At 40.3% G+C, this 12,194-nt stretch overlaps 1 protein-coding gene across 1 annotated transcript in view; it reads left to right on the top strand.

Moving 5' to 3' along the window:
• The window catches only part of ENPEP (glutamyl aminopeptidase (aminopeptidase A)), a 38,096-nt gene that overhangs the window by 18,077 nt on the left and 7,825 nt on the right, over window positions 1–12,194 (top strand). The window contains exons 7-10 of the mRNA XM_010185080.1: window positions 1,434–1,568; window positions 5,783–5,848; window positions 7,200–7,265; window positions 8,514–8,665. Of these exons, the coding sequence (XP_010183382.1) occupies window positions 1,434–1,568; window positions 5,783–5,848; window positions 7,200–7,265; window positions 8,514–8,665 (419 nt within the window). The remainder of the gene's footprint in view (window positions 1–1,433; window positions 1,569–5,782; window positions 5,849–7,199; window positions 7,266–8,513; window positions 8,666–12,194) is intronic.

The following is a 12,194-nucleotide window of genomic DNA, read 5'->3' on the forward strand; positions in this document are numbered from 1 at the left end:
AAGTAAACTTTGTAAAGTTTTAGTCTGCAAAGAAGAGTTATTCCTTTTTATCAAGTGAGGGATGTGTTAGGTTATTATTATGGCAAATAATACCTAGGTGGATTCTAGACAGAGCCTTACCAATTTTACAAGGTTGTTTAAAGATGATTCCCTTTATTTATTTTGTTGGACTGTAGTGTTTCTTCATGGGATATGTCCTAGGATCTTTATCTGACCTAGTGAGGATTGGGAACCTGGTCCCATCTCCACAGCTTGGGCTATTTGTCAAGGAAAATGTCAGACCCCGCATCCAGCTGCTGCCATCATTTTATGTGTCATTTCAAATGCTCCAACTCAAACAATCTCTGCTCCACACAGTGCAAAAATAGGTAAAGATAGTGGATGGCCCACATCACTAACTGTGCAACAAAACCAGGTCCAGTCACTTTAGGGGGTTGCAGACAAAGAGGGTAATCTTAATTACCATTATAGACTGAGGAATGATAACAGTGTGTGAATAAAGGTAAGTTTCTTGCTCTTTCCTTATTCACCTCCCAAAGAGACGTGATGGCACATAGCAGCATATTTCCCCCACCTGTCCGGGTGCAATGAGATTCTGGCTACTAGAAAATATCTAATATACACCAGTAGAAGGAAGCACGGTAGGTTTTGCATAGGTTGAGTCCGTTGTCAAAACCTACTAGCCCCCGAGACCAGCGACTTTAGAAGTAGGCAGTGTCTACTTGGTGCTTCCCCTGCAACCCTCCCTGCTCCCCATAAATATCTTTTCTCATGCACGTTGTGTGAGGCTGAGAACAAATTCATTCCTAGCTCACTTCTTTTACACTTTGAAGTAGAGGATCTGTTGTGCTAACTATGTAAGAATAATTTTAATTACTGAGCTTAAAATTTAAAAGACCTTTTCATATCTAGACACCATGCTCTTTTAAGATCTAAAGCCATTTCAGTGTTATTGTCCTAGTGAGTATTAGAAGATGAAAACTAAATAGAAATTTATTCTTTATTCATTTATTTATTAATTTAAAAAAAAAATCACTCTTTAAAAGTTATAAACTTTGGGATGGGGAAAGCTACCTTCTTCCTCCCTCCTTCCCTTCCAACTCCATTTTTGCAAGAGGAGCCCATGGTGCTTTGCAGATATTGTCATACTTCTGAAATTGGTAATACAGGCTCCCTTTTTTGCCTACTGTGGAGTTTTTCATGTTATGATACACATGGGAAAACAGGATTTGTAAAAGACAATGTATGTTAGTTAAGGAAAAAAATTATCCCTCCCCTCTCAGATGTAAAGAGTTTGCAAGTAGTTCTTTAGAGTAGGTAAAATTTCATCCAACTGCCTCCCCCTAGAGAAGCTGCAGTTCAAATTATTTATTTTGTGAAGTTAGGAGTATACTCCTGCCTTTGTTTTTATGCTGACATATTTTCTTTCTCAGCTTGAACAGGTTTTAATTGATGATGTGCTTCCTGTAATGAAGGATGACTCTTTGCTGTCTTCCCACCCAATTGTGGTCGATGTGTCATCTCCAGCTGAAATCACCTCTGTGTTTGACGGGATATCCTACAGTAAGGTAGGATATCTTCCTGTTGTGACTTTGGATGCAAAGAAAGTAGAGGCTTGGGAGAAGAGATAAAAGGGGAGCTCATAATCGTAACTGCTAACTCACTTGGGCTATGCTTGTGCAGATCTTTTTTCTGGGACATTCCCGAATGTTGTCAGTCAAAACCAACTGTGAGAGGAGCAATGCAGCTGGAGCCTCGGTCAGCCTCTGTGTGCTATGTAACCTGCTCACAGCATGCAGAGGTGCAGGGAAATCACAGTGCCAGCAGCTTCTGCCACTAGAGTTGTTGGTTTTAAAATTATCCTAAACCAGAGAGTGAGCACATCCCTCTCCCATCACCTTATGTGCTGTTGCAGCCCAGTTATGTCAAGCGTAATGCAAAGGCAGATGATGCAAGAACAAATGCCCAGGTGTCCTCACTCTCACTTCCCCATCACACCTTCAGGACCGTGCAACTGCTTTGAGGAAGCAAGGCAAGAAACCAAGCAGTGAAAACAGGAAAGTAACTTTTTGTTTCATGCTGTTCATAGTATCCCTGTCACCCAAGAAGCCTTAGCAAAGATAGGCTACATCAGCCTCTACTGACACTGGCCAGAAACTGGGAGATGTCAGCTCCACATTTCACTGAGAGTTGTGGAGCTTAGGACTGACTTGAAGTACAGTAGTTTGCAGCCCAGGAGGTGGTAGAGGACACCCTATTAGGTTTCTGACAAGCTTTTTGCTCATCCTGGGGCTGTCTCTGTCAGTGGTGGTGGGGACTTGTGCCTATAAGGGCTCTCTCAGGAGCCAGCTGCAACTGATTGGAAGAATCCCCTGGGTCTGTCTGAGCAGCAAGACACCAGGTTGCTAATGATGTCCAACCACTGTTGTGATCAGGGCACACAGAGGCCTCCCTGAACCCACGTCCTCTGGTAGTACTGTAGCTGCGCAGGGTGACAGTCAAGACCTCAGCACTTGTGGAAAAGTGCTGTGAGGTCCAGAGCATTAGAAAGGTCAGCAGCTGTGCTAAAGGTCGCCGCTTTGATGTGATCAGCAGGATCCAGGCTAGGTGGCTGAAGCCAGCTTGTCTCCCTCCATCTCAGATATAGCCAAAGCCGTTTTGTCCTTAGGCAACCCTTAGAGACGGAACAAAGCAGGTCTCTCCAGACTCACTAGTATCTAACCAAGGAGTCCCTTGACTCACGTGCCCTGACAACACTGTTGCTTCTAGTTATTTTTGTCAGTGCATTAGGGACAACTTGAAGAAGCACAAGAGGAAACACCCCTGGCCCTCTTCCCTCTCACCACCACATATGCCGCCAAGATGAGGGAGGAGCTGGGTCTCTTCACTCTCTCCTCCACCAGTCATCTCTCATGTTGGTTCTGACGCTGATACACCATGTTTCACACAGAATCACAGAATCACAGAATCGCTCGGTTGGAAAAGACCTCTGAGATCATCATGTCCAACCGTTTCTGTTGACAGTTTCTTGTATGGCTGTTGGTGTTTCCTATCTGATGCCATAACAAGTTTCCACTGAACACTGAAAGTCCACTGTTATTAAATCCTGTTTCTTGCTTTCCCTCCAAGCTCCCGTTATCTACTAAACATAAAGTATGTATTGCATTGACTTTATCTTTACCAGTGCTAGAGTCTGTAGCTGTAGATATTACTTCTATCAGCTAGACTTGATCCACCAATTTCCATCAGTTTTCTGTTTTCGATTGCTAAATCCTCTAGCCAACAATACAACCAGTATTTATTGCATCATAAATGCCTCACAGTCAAATCATAAACCATGTGAAAAAACCTACATTGTGTAATACTGTTCTTAAATCAAACTAGTAAAAGTCAAGAAACATACAGAGCTAAATCAAATACTCTGAACCAAAATGTATTTCAGTGGTGAGCTAAGAGACATGCTTTTGTATGGTCTGAGAAAACAATGGAGAAAAAAAATCCTAGCTTTTACTCATCTATTTGTGCCTAGATATTTGCTACATTAACTCAATTTTTTTAAGCAAAAACACTTGAGGACTCGGGCATTGTTTGGGAACAGTCTGCTTGGGATATAATTTGGCTTGAATGAGAAAGTATTCATGTACATTTAGCTCAAATTACTGTTAGTATTTATATATAAACGCATGACAAAATTAACTTGTTTCTTTTCGGCTTTATTTTGGCTTGTCTTTTGCATTTTTGTTATAAAAACAATGTCCTCATGATAATACTCATCACTAAACAAATAAAGCACAATTTGGAATGCTCTTTGTTAGTTTTACTAGAGCAATTACAGGGCTTATACAATCCTAAAAGTCTTATGAATTGCTTAAGGGTCTGTGGAGTCATTGCAGTGTTTTCTGTAAGGGAACCTCTAACTGAGGTATGATCAGCAGGGCATTACAAGCCTAGAAAAGCTCTACTAAAGCAAGTGACTACACAATTAATGCACACAGTTTTTTAAATTTGCTCTTAAAAAGCAATTCCATCTCACATGTTTTTCAGTTTAATGCTCTCTCTTAGTTTGAAATATTGTATTAAAGTAACAATGAGATTTTTTGGAGTTCAAACATTGATTACCTTTTCACAAAACAGATACTTAAATTAATTCTACTAGAAATTCTTTCCTGGACCCCCACATTTTTGAAACTTCCCAGGTAAAGAAGCTTAGGTTTAAACATTCCACATTTCTGCCACATACAGTCTTGTCATACACTTAGCAATTACTACATCTCTCTAGAAGTTATGTGGATGTTGGTAAAAGACTCCCCCCCATATTCCCATCAGACAAGATCAGCTATTTAAAACAAGGTCACTTTCCTAAACCTCCCCAAATAGTTGAAAGAAAGGAAAGTTATGAAAACACTGGAGTTCATGTAACGAGTGATTTTGTTAGGATGAGTTTTTTTCAAATGCACTCCATCATGAACCAAAGAAGTGACAAGAGTAAGGGGAAAAGACTGAAAAGCAGTACTGGAAGATGCAAGGGCCTAAATATACATTGCAGTTTAAAGCAAAAAGAAATTTCTGCTGTTCCCAAATGTATGCACAAGAGCGTACTTCTACTCTGACTTTTAATATAAATGGGAGGAGATGGTCTATGAGAGGTGATATCAGATAAGAAGTGGCTGATAAACAAAGTTGACGAACTGAGGTACCTTAGTGCATACACACGGCCTTATGATCACCATTAATCATAAGCAGCCTTATGATTACCACTAATGGATATCTGTTCTAAATCCTACTGGGTGGTTTTTGAACATATTTCCTGGCAAACACATTAAATTTCTGTATCAGGAAAGTGTCATCTGCTGATCACCTTGACTCCACACCAATAGTCTGAAGAGCATTTTGAGGAATATCTGTTCAAACAGCTCCTCTGTCATGACTCGTGCAGTCAAATTATTCTCAGACACATAAATAGGGGAGACAGGATTTACTGAGAATTCAGATAACATGAGACAACTGGATTTTTAAGCCATTCATAGAATTAGGCTCTCAGTTGCATTTTCATTTAGTTGAGAAAATGAAAACATGCTAATCCTAAAATCATATTTTGCATTTTAGATTGGGTTTGCAGTGCTTTTGTTTTTCATCATTTTGTGCCCATTCTGTTCTTTGTTCCACGTGACTCTTCTGCTTCTTTCTCCTGTCTTCCATTTGTTTCTTTCTTCTTTCAAGGTCCTATAAGTAAGTAACTTCTCTGGTCCCAATTCTACCCTGCTTCAGAGACCAAAGTTCTTACACCACTCCTTAAGGAAACTCATTCTGATTCTTGAGATGGCAGCCCCAACACGTAAAGTCCCAGATTTGCAGCATTTTTGGAGTTCCCTACTTGTCACAGCAGAAGTCACTTTCTTTATCAGGTTGTGCTGCTGGTCAGGACTAGTTCCTCAGCTGCCCACACCCCTCTCTTGCTCAAAGTGAAATGGGGAGCCCTGCTCACACAAACTGGCAGAAGGGCAGGACAGTCACACCCAGCAGCAGGGTTCAGGAACCCTTCCACTGGCACAGCTGGACTTGGAATTGGACGTCTGATCACAGCTAAAGACCAACACTCACATCCAGAATTAAGCTCCAGGCATGTTGTGCCACAAAGGAACTAAAAAAGCCACTTCCTCAGTCAGATGCATGGTTTCTATTTTTACCTTATAACATACTCGTTCACATGTTACTTTTTTGGGGAACAGAAATTCAATGTTAGAGCAGCATGAAATGACCTTCTTTTTCCCTTTGTCCTCAGGGTGCATCAATCCTCAGAATGATTAGGGACTGGATTACACCAGATCTCTTCCAGAAAGGCTGTCAGGTAAGGGTGGCACCAAAACACGCCAGAAATACAGCCCATCTTCGTGTGACAGTAGCAAAGCCATTATGCAAAAAGTTAATATTAGAGATCCTGGTATTAATAGCAAAAGTATTTAGTTCATTTCAGTAATGAGTGGGCAACAAGAGGAAGAAGTTTCACACTCCCACAGAAGCAAGAATGTGAACTGCACAAAGACTTGATAGCCTGGCAGTGAGCACATAAATGCATCACAGCTTTTAGTGGAGACACATCCACCACCCTGCTGTTACCCTGTTGTCAGCTAGGATCCCTCACTTGGTTGTATGCAGCTTCATATGGCCACAGTCCTCCAATTTGTCCAAGTCTTCTGTGCACTCTTACATCCTGCAAGCTTATCCATGCCCTGAAACTTGATGCCAACCCAACTTTAGAGCACCAAGGTAGTGGGGAGTAGAAAAGACAGATGTTGCGTAGTTCATAGTCCTTTCTCGTGGAGGAAAAAACAGGATGTTACAAAATTGTGGAAAGAAAAAATGGGAGAAATGAGCTCTCCCAGAAAGAGGAAAGTTATCTGTCCTTTCCTCTGAACCAACATCTGTCGTCTCTGAAGAGTTACAGCACAGATTTACCACATTTGTTCATACCTCTCTCCCTCCTGCAGAGCACATTTATGGGCTGTTAGAAGACAGTGGTATTTTCCTTTATTTTTCCTTTCATATAGTCAGTCAGAGCAGTTCCACAAGATGGCAAAATACAGCTTCCTTGTCCACGAGAGACTAATAACTCCCCTCTACTCAGAGCCTTCAAGAACATTAAAGTAGGTAGCCCTGGCTAACAGTGAAACAAACAGCACCATCTACTGACTAAACATCACCGGGATCCAGACAGCAGGGTAGGAAAGCACTCGTTAGGCAACCAGGTAAGACACAGGACAGGAATAGTGTGCAGTAGGTGCAAACACTTAGCCAGATACCATTATTCCTTGTAATAGAAATTTCGATGACAACTCAGAGATGACCAGACTTCCCTACATCCACTCTCAGTTCACAGCTAGGGAAGTCTCCTGAAATGGCTTCTTTCTTCTAAACAACCTCTTATGTTAGACAGAAATTTGCAACAGGGTATGCTGGTGTCCATTCAAACAAAGACAAAGGACTCTTCAAGTACAAATTTATTTCATACTAGCAAGTCACACTGGAAAATGCTGATTTTTAGAATTACAGGATACACTGTAAAGCAAATGAACTTCATGATCTGATTATTAACCTCCTACTCACACTACTACACTGATCCTGTTTGAATATGTGTATTGTTTTCATAGGCACAGAACAAAGACCTGCTAGTATTTTCACAGTCTTCTACCTCTCTCTAGGCATATTTGAAGAACCACCATTTCCAGAATGCCAAGACACAACAATTTTGGGAAGCTCTGGAAGAGGTATGTTTTGCAGCAACCCAAGCTGTTCCTAATTAATGTTGCATATCTCGCCCACTGATCTCAGTTTCCCTAACCTTTTATATTCTGTATCTCTTGTGTCAATAGGAAATCACAAGCTAGGCAGCCTCCCAGTATATTCCAATGCATCTTTTTCTAGAAAATATATATTATTATCTCGTTTTTTTGGCATAAGACTGTAGAAGTGGAATAAGAAACAAGAAAGCAGACCTTACTAACAGCCTGCTACTGAAACATTACCCCCAAAACTCAAACTCATGCATGCCTCACACATGCATCCCATCCCCTCCCTTATCTCTAAACAGATTCAGGTGTTTGAAAGCTCTCTACAGTATCTATTCCCAAGTAATTTTGGTGCTTATCTCTGTCTCTGGCTTCTGAGTTCTAGTTGTGTCATTCTCTGTGCCACCATTTTCTGATCTTTCCTTTTCTTTGAGGCTGGGCTATTTCTTTCCACCTCATTACCCCCAAAACCCCACCTGCATACTATCAGGTTCTTCCCTTGATAACATTTCCTTTCCTTTCACCACTGTGGACGCTCACACAGCCCAAGTTGCGCTTTGTGTCTCCTTTCAAGTTCCCACCTTCTCCTTGGTCTCAAACTTCTTCCTGCTCAGCAGAACTTCTTCCTGCTCTCTCTCTGGTGCTCTGCATCTTCACATCATCTACCTCCTATGAAGAAGGAAATAGTGATCCTAGCTCCCTTCCCTCACAGGTGGCAGCCTGGGAGGGCAGTCACATCTTTCTCCAGCTCCAGTCTCTAGGACAGAAGTTCCCAAGCCACAGAATGGATCAAATTTTACATTAGTGCAGCTGCTGGTGGTTAATACTGGCTTCAACTTCACAGCCAAAGCAGGGCATGCTGCAAGGAGATTTGCAGCTTTGAAAAGTCTTTTTATGTCCTTTCTGTCCTGTTCCATTATTTTCTCAGAAAAAAGTGGAGGGATCTTAGAGCCTGCAAGGGGCCTCAAAGGTTCAACAGTATTTCTTGTCCATGTTACTGGCCAGTCTCCTACCCACATATTTCTCATTTCCTCCATCCAAATTTCTAGCTCATTCCTTCTTTCAGTGAAAAACACCATAAAAGGATTTAATGGAGCATTTTTTTACTCAACTTGCTCTTTCCTCTGCCCCTTTCTGCTCTTCTTCCTCTCAGTATTGGAGATATTACTTTTTTCCTCTTTGGACTGAATTTGCTTTTTTACTGCAATCTTCTCCCATCATTCATAGGCAAGTAATAAACCTGTGAAGGAAGTCATGGACACATGGACTAGGCAGATGGGCTACCCTGTTTTGGAGATGGAAAGTAATTCAGTATTCACACAGAAACGTTTTCTCTTGGATCCCAATGCAAATGCTTCTCATCCTCCTTCTGATCTTGGGTGAGTTCCTGCTGTAAATGTGTATCCAAAACAGGTAGAAATACTGTACAGACAACCTCTTCAGCTGACATACATGTAGGCAATATTATATCCATTCTTTCTAAAATTAGTCTCAGCTGTTGCTTTTAAAAAGAAACCAGCAGGAAGCTAGATACAAATATTTCAAATGTAGGACATCATCAGTCCTTTGTCTCAGGGTTTCTTTCTCAAAGTCAGCAGAGTAAAATTGGACAGTAAAATTCTCTCCGAAATCTTATTTCTACACTGAGACAGCTCAGATTTATCAAGTCAACTGTTGAACCACTGCAAGTTATAGTCTGCCAGACTAAGGAAAACTGACACAAAATTGTCTCTGCCCAGAAATCAGATACCGTGATCCAGGTGTTTTATGTCATGATAGTTTATTCTTTTCCTACAGGGTATAGGATCTATAATACATACAGGGTCTTCTCTACATATCTTAAAAACATGAGTTACTGTGACATAGCTAGTCATGTATAAATGTTATTAATCCTCATCAAGAGCTATTTTTTTTCCTATTTAACTCAGGATGGTATTGCTTAATTTTACCCATCTAAAATAAAGTTATCTAGTCAAAGTTAGCCATCATAGGCTCTTATGTGACCAGATAACCAGCTGCAGACATTAATCTACTCTACTGAAGCCAGGTGGGATACTGTACAAGTGTGTATTTGTTAACAGATTACTAACCTGAGGGGAGATGAACCCTTCCTACGGGTTGGTGGACCTGCACAGAAAAATGGCTTGTCAGCACCATGGCATTAACCAGCTAAGTAACTGTTCAGAGCTGGCATTGTGTGTATTCTTAGCCAGCCCAAACTTTGAGGCAACACAATTTTGCGAACATTTCAGTGAAAAAAAATCAAATTAACCCATATTAGGAAGGTTTTGTCCTTGAACTATCCCAATCAACTAAACTAGTTGCCTGTATGAACCAGAACTAAATCTACCCAAACGCAATTTTCCATCAGCTTCTACTAGTTATTTTAATACAAAGAGCAAGAACAGGAAGAAAATGAAGAAACAATTGTGGCCACTTTATTTCATCTTAATTAAAGAGAAAAAAACTTAAGCAATGAGACGGTCCATGGTATCGGCAATTTTGGATAGGTCAAAAGAGGTGGGATTGGATAATTACCTGTAATTGCAACGTTGTATTTCTCTCAACGTAAGCAGAAAAGTTTGCAGGCTTTGAAGCAATTCTACCTGCAAACTACAGCACTGTGTCACCTGAAGGCTGGTGTTACAGACTATTCAATCAAAAATACTTCTCTGTGTTAAAAAATTTGACTGACTGCACTATGCTCAGAGGTAGCAGACTCAGGAATCCTACTTTTGCTTGACTTCAAGACTTACAATACATTGCCATTTGTATTGCAAAATGCAGTAATATATATTATAAGGTTGATATTATCTATCCTGGGACAGACTTACTTTGCCTAGAAGTCAATTTACAGAAAATCAATGCCTTTTCCTTCCACCCTCATGGATGGGGATGAGAAAGCTCCTGAAGAGCTCCTACCCCAGATGTCCTATTTGATGTTGGGGTGCAAGGTTCTGATTTAAGCAGTGAAAGCTCCAGGCCTTGTGTATACTTTATTCTCTGAACCCTGCAGGAATAGTCTCCTGAGCTGCCTGCTTGTTTCAAGTTTGTTTGGCTTGAAAGAGTCCTCTTCTGCATGCTGGCACTCAAAAGACATGGAAGTTCAAAAACATATGCTCTTGAAATAGTGCTGCTGGGCAAATGTGTAGCTACAGCATAGCTTGTCAGGAGCATGTCCTCAATATACACAGTTAACAGGACACAGCTATTGTATCTTATGCTCAGAAAATTATTTATGTATGCAATCTCAGGAACATACAAAGAAAATTAAATACAATTTGACTCATTAAATGCATTAACAAAATCAAGGTTTTAAAAAAAACCATCTTTTATGGGCTTTTTCTTGGGGAAACACAATACTGGGGCTTCTGGCCAAGCAATCACCTCTAAATTCCATGGCAGTAAGCAACATAAGAGAACTAAAAAAATCCAGAAAACTGTTAAGATTTTTCTTTAGAAAATACAAAACAATACCTGATCTTCTCTTCCTGGAGGCAGCAGGAGGTACCATAGCCTTAATTTTGGTAATTTCTGGAAGTTAAAGACCATTTGTTTAAATGAGGGTTGTAAAGATGACTCAGATTTTCCTGTAGCACCTAGGGATTTAAGATGGAAGAAAAATGTTCCTGTGATGGATTGTAATACACTAACATGGAACAGCAACTGACTGCTCAAAAGGGCTTAGTAATTTTAGCAGCCCTGTGCAGGTGGCTGGGCAGGTACACTTACAGCATGCTCAGCCATCCTACTTTCTGACTGCCTGATCATGGTCTTGGTCAGGCTGTGGCATGGCTCCCTTCCAGCCCAAATGTCTCAGCTTTGTCTTAGGCATGCCCTGGACTGAGGAGCCTGCACCTACTCACTAAAGGTATTCAAGGAATTGAAATAGGTAAGGTCACATTTGGCTCCCAGTGCTTTATAATGGAGGAATTAGGGTTGTCTTGAAGAAGGAGAATAGGCTGGAAAAGGCAAGAGGTCCTATTACAGTGGTTGCTTAAGCTCTTTTCCCATCTGTATAAAAAGTTTTATAATACTTAATCACCTATTTCAAGTCAGCATTGCAAAGAATAACTGTTGTTTGCACAAAGCCCTAAACACATCAACATTAACACTGACACCAACCACTCACATATAATAATCTTTTACAAAATTAATTTCCTTGTACCCTGCTAGATTATTATCTGATATGACATGAAGATACCGCTTAGCAGGTCTGAATGATCCAGAGCTGTGGTAATAAGCTACACAATATAGCACAATGGAAATTCATTCACATGATCTCTCTCTGATGATGGGTAATTATTACCCTCTCCAGCATTCAGAGTCACAAAAAGGTGAAGATTACGTTCAGAATGACACAGTCTTAGCAGTTCCATTGATTTTTTTAATTTTTTTTAAAGAACCAGGTAAATTGTGCAGCTTTCAGACTTAACTTTAGGCATGTAATTAATACATGTATCATCTTAACTTGACTAATATGTTAACATTGGACACGGGACAAAATCTTACTCCCTTGCTCAGTCCACCAGACGCATTTTGAAAACTATTGATAAATAAAGTATTAAGACAAGCTACTGCTGTTCCCCATCCCTAGAACATGAACATGCTCAGACACTTCATGCTTTTTATTTTGCTTTTTCAGGGAATATAACTGCCCCAATCATACCACATCAATATCTGACATTTTATTGCCTGAATAGAGTATCAGAGCACAGAAGCATTTTTGCAAGATACATAACAGCTATTGGTAAAATGCTGTGTTTTGCTATAAGGACTATTTGGTAAATCTTTATTTACAGAAGCACACAGATGGCTAATAAAACAAGATGTAAATATTAAAATAAATAAAAAAGTACATTGGAGTTAAGTTTTTTTAGCACTCGGTTTCAAATGTCATTAGATTCT

This window comes from Mesitornis unicolor, unplaced genomic scaffold (genome assembly GCF_000695765.1).
Source record: "Mesitornis unicolor isolate BGI_N332 unplaced genomic scaffold, ASM69576v1 scaffold9125, whole genome shotgun sequence".
Lineage (NCBI taxonomy): Eukaryota > Metazoa > Chordata > Aves > Mesitornithiformes > Mesitornithidae > Mesitornis > Mesitornis unicolor.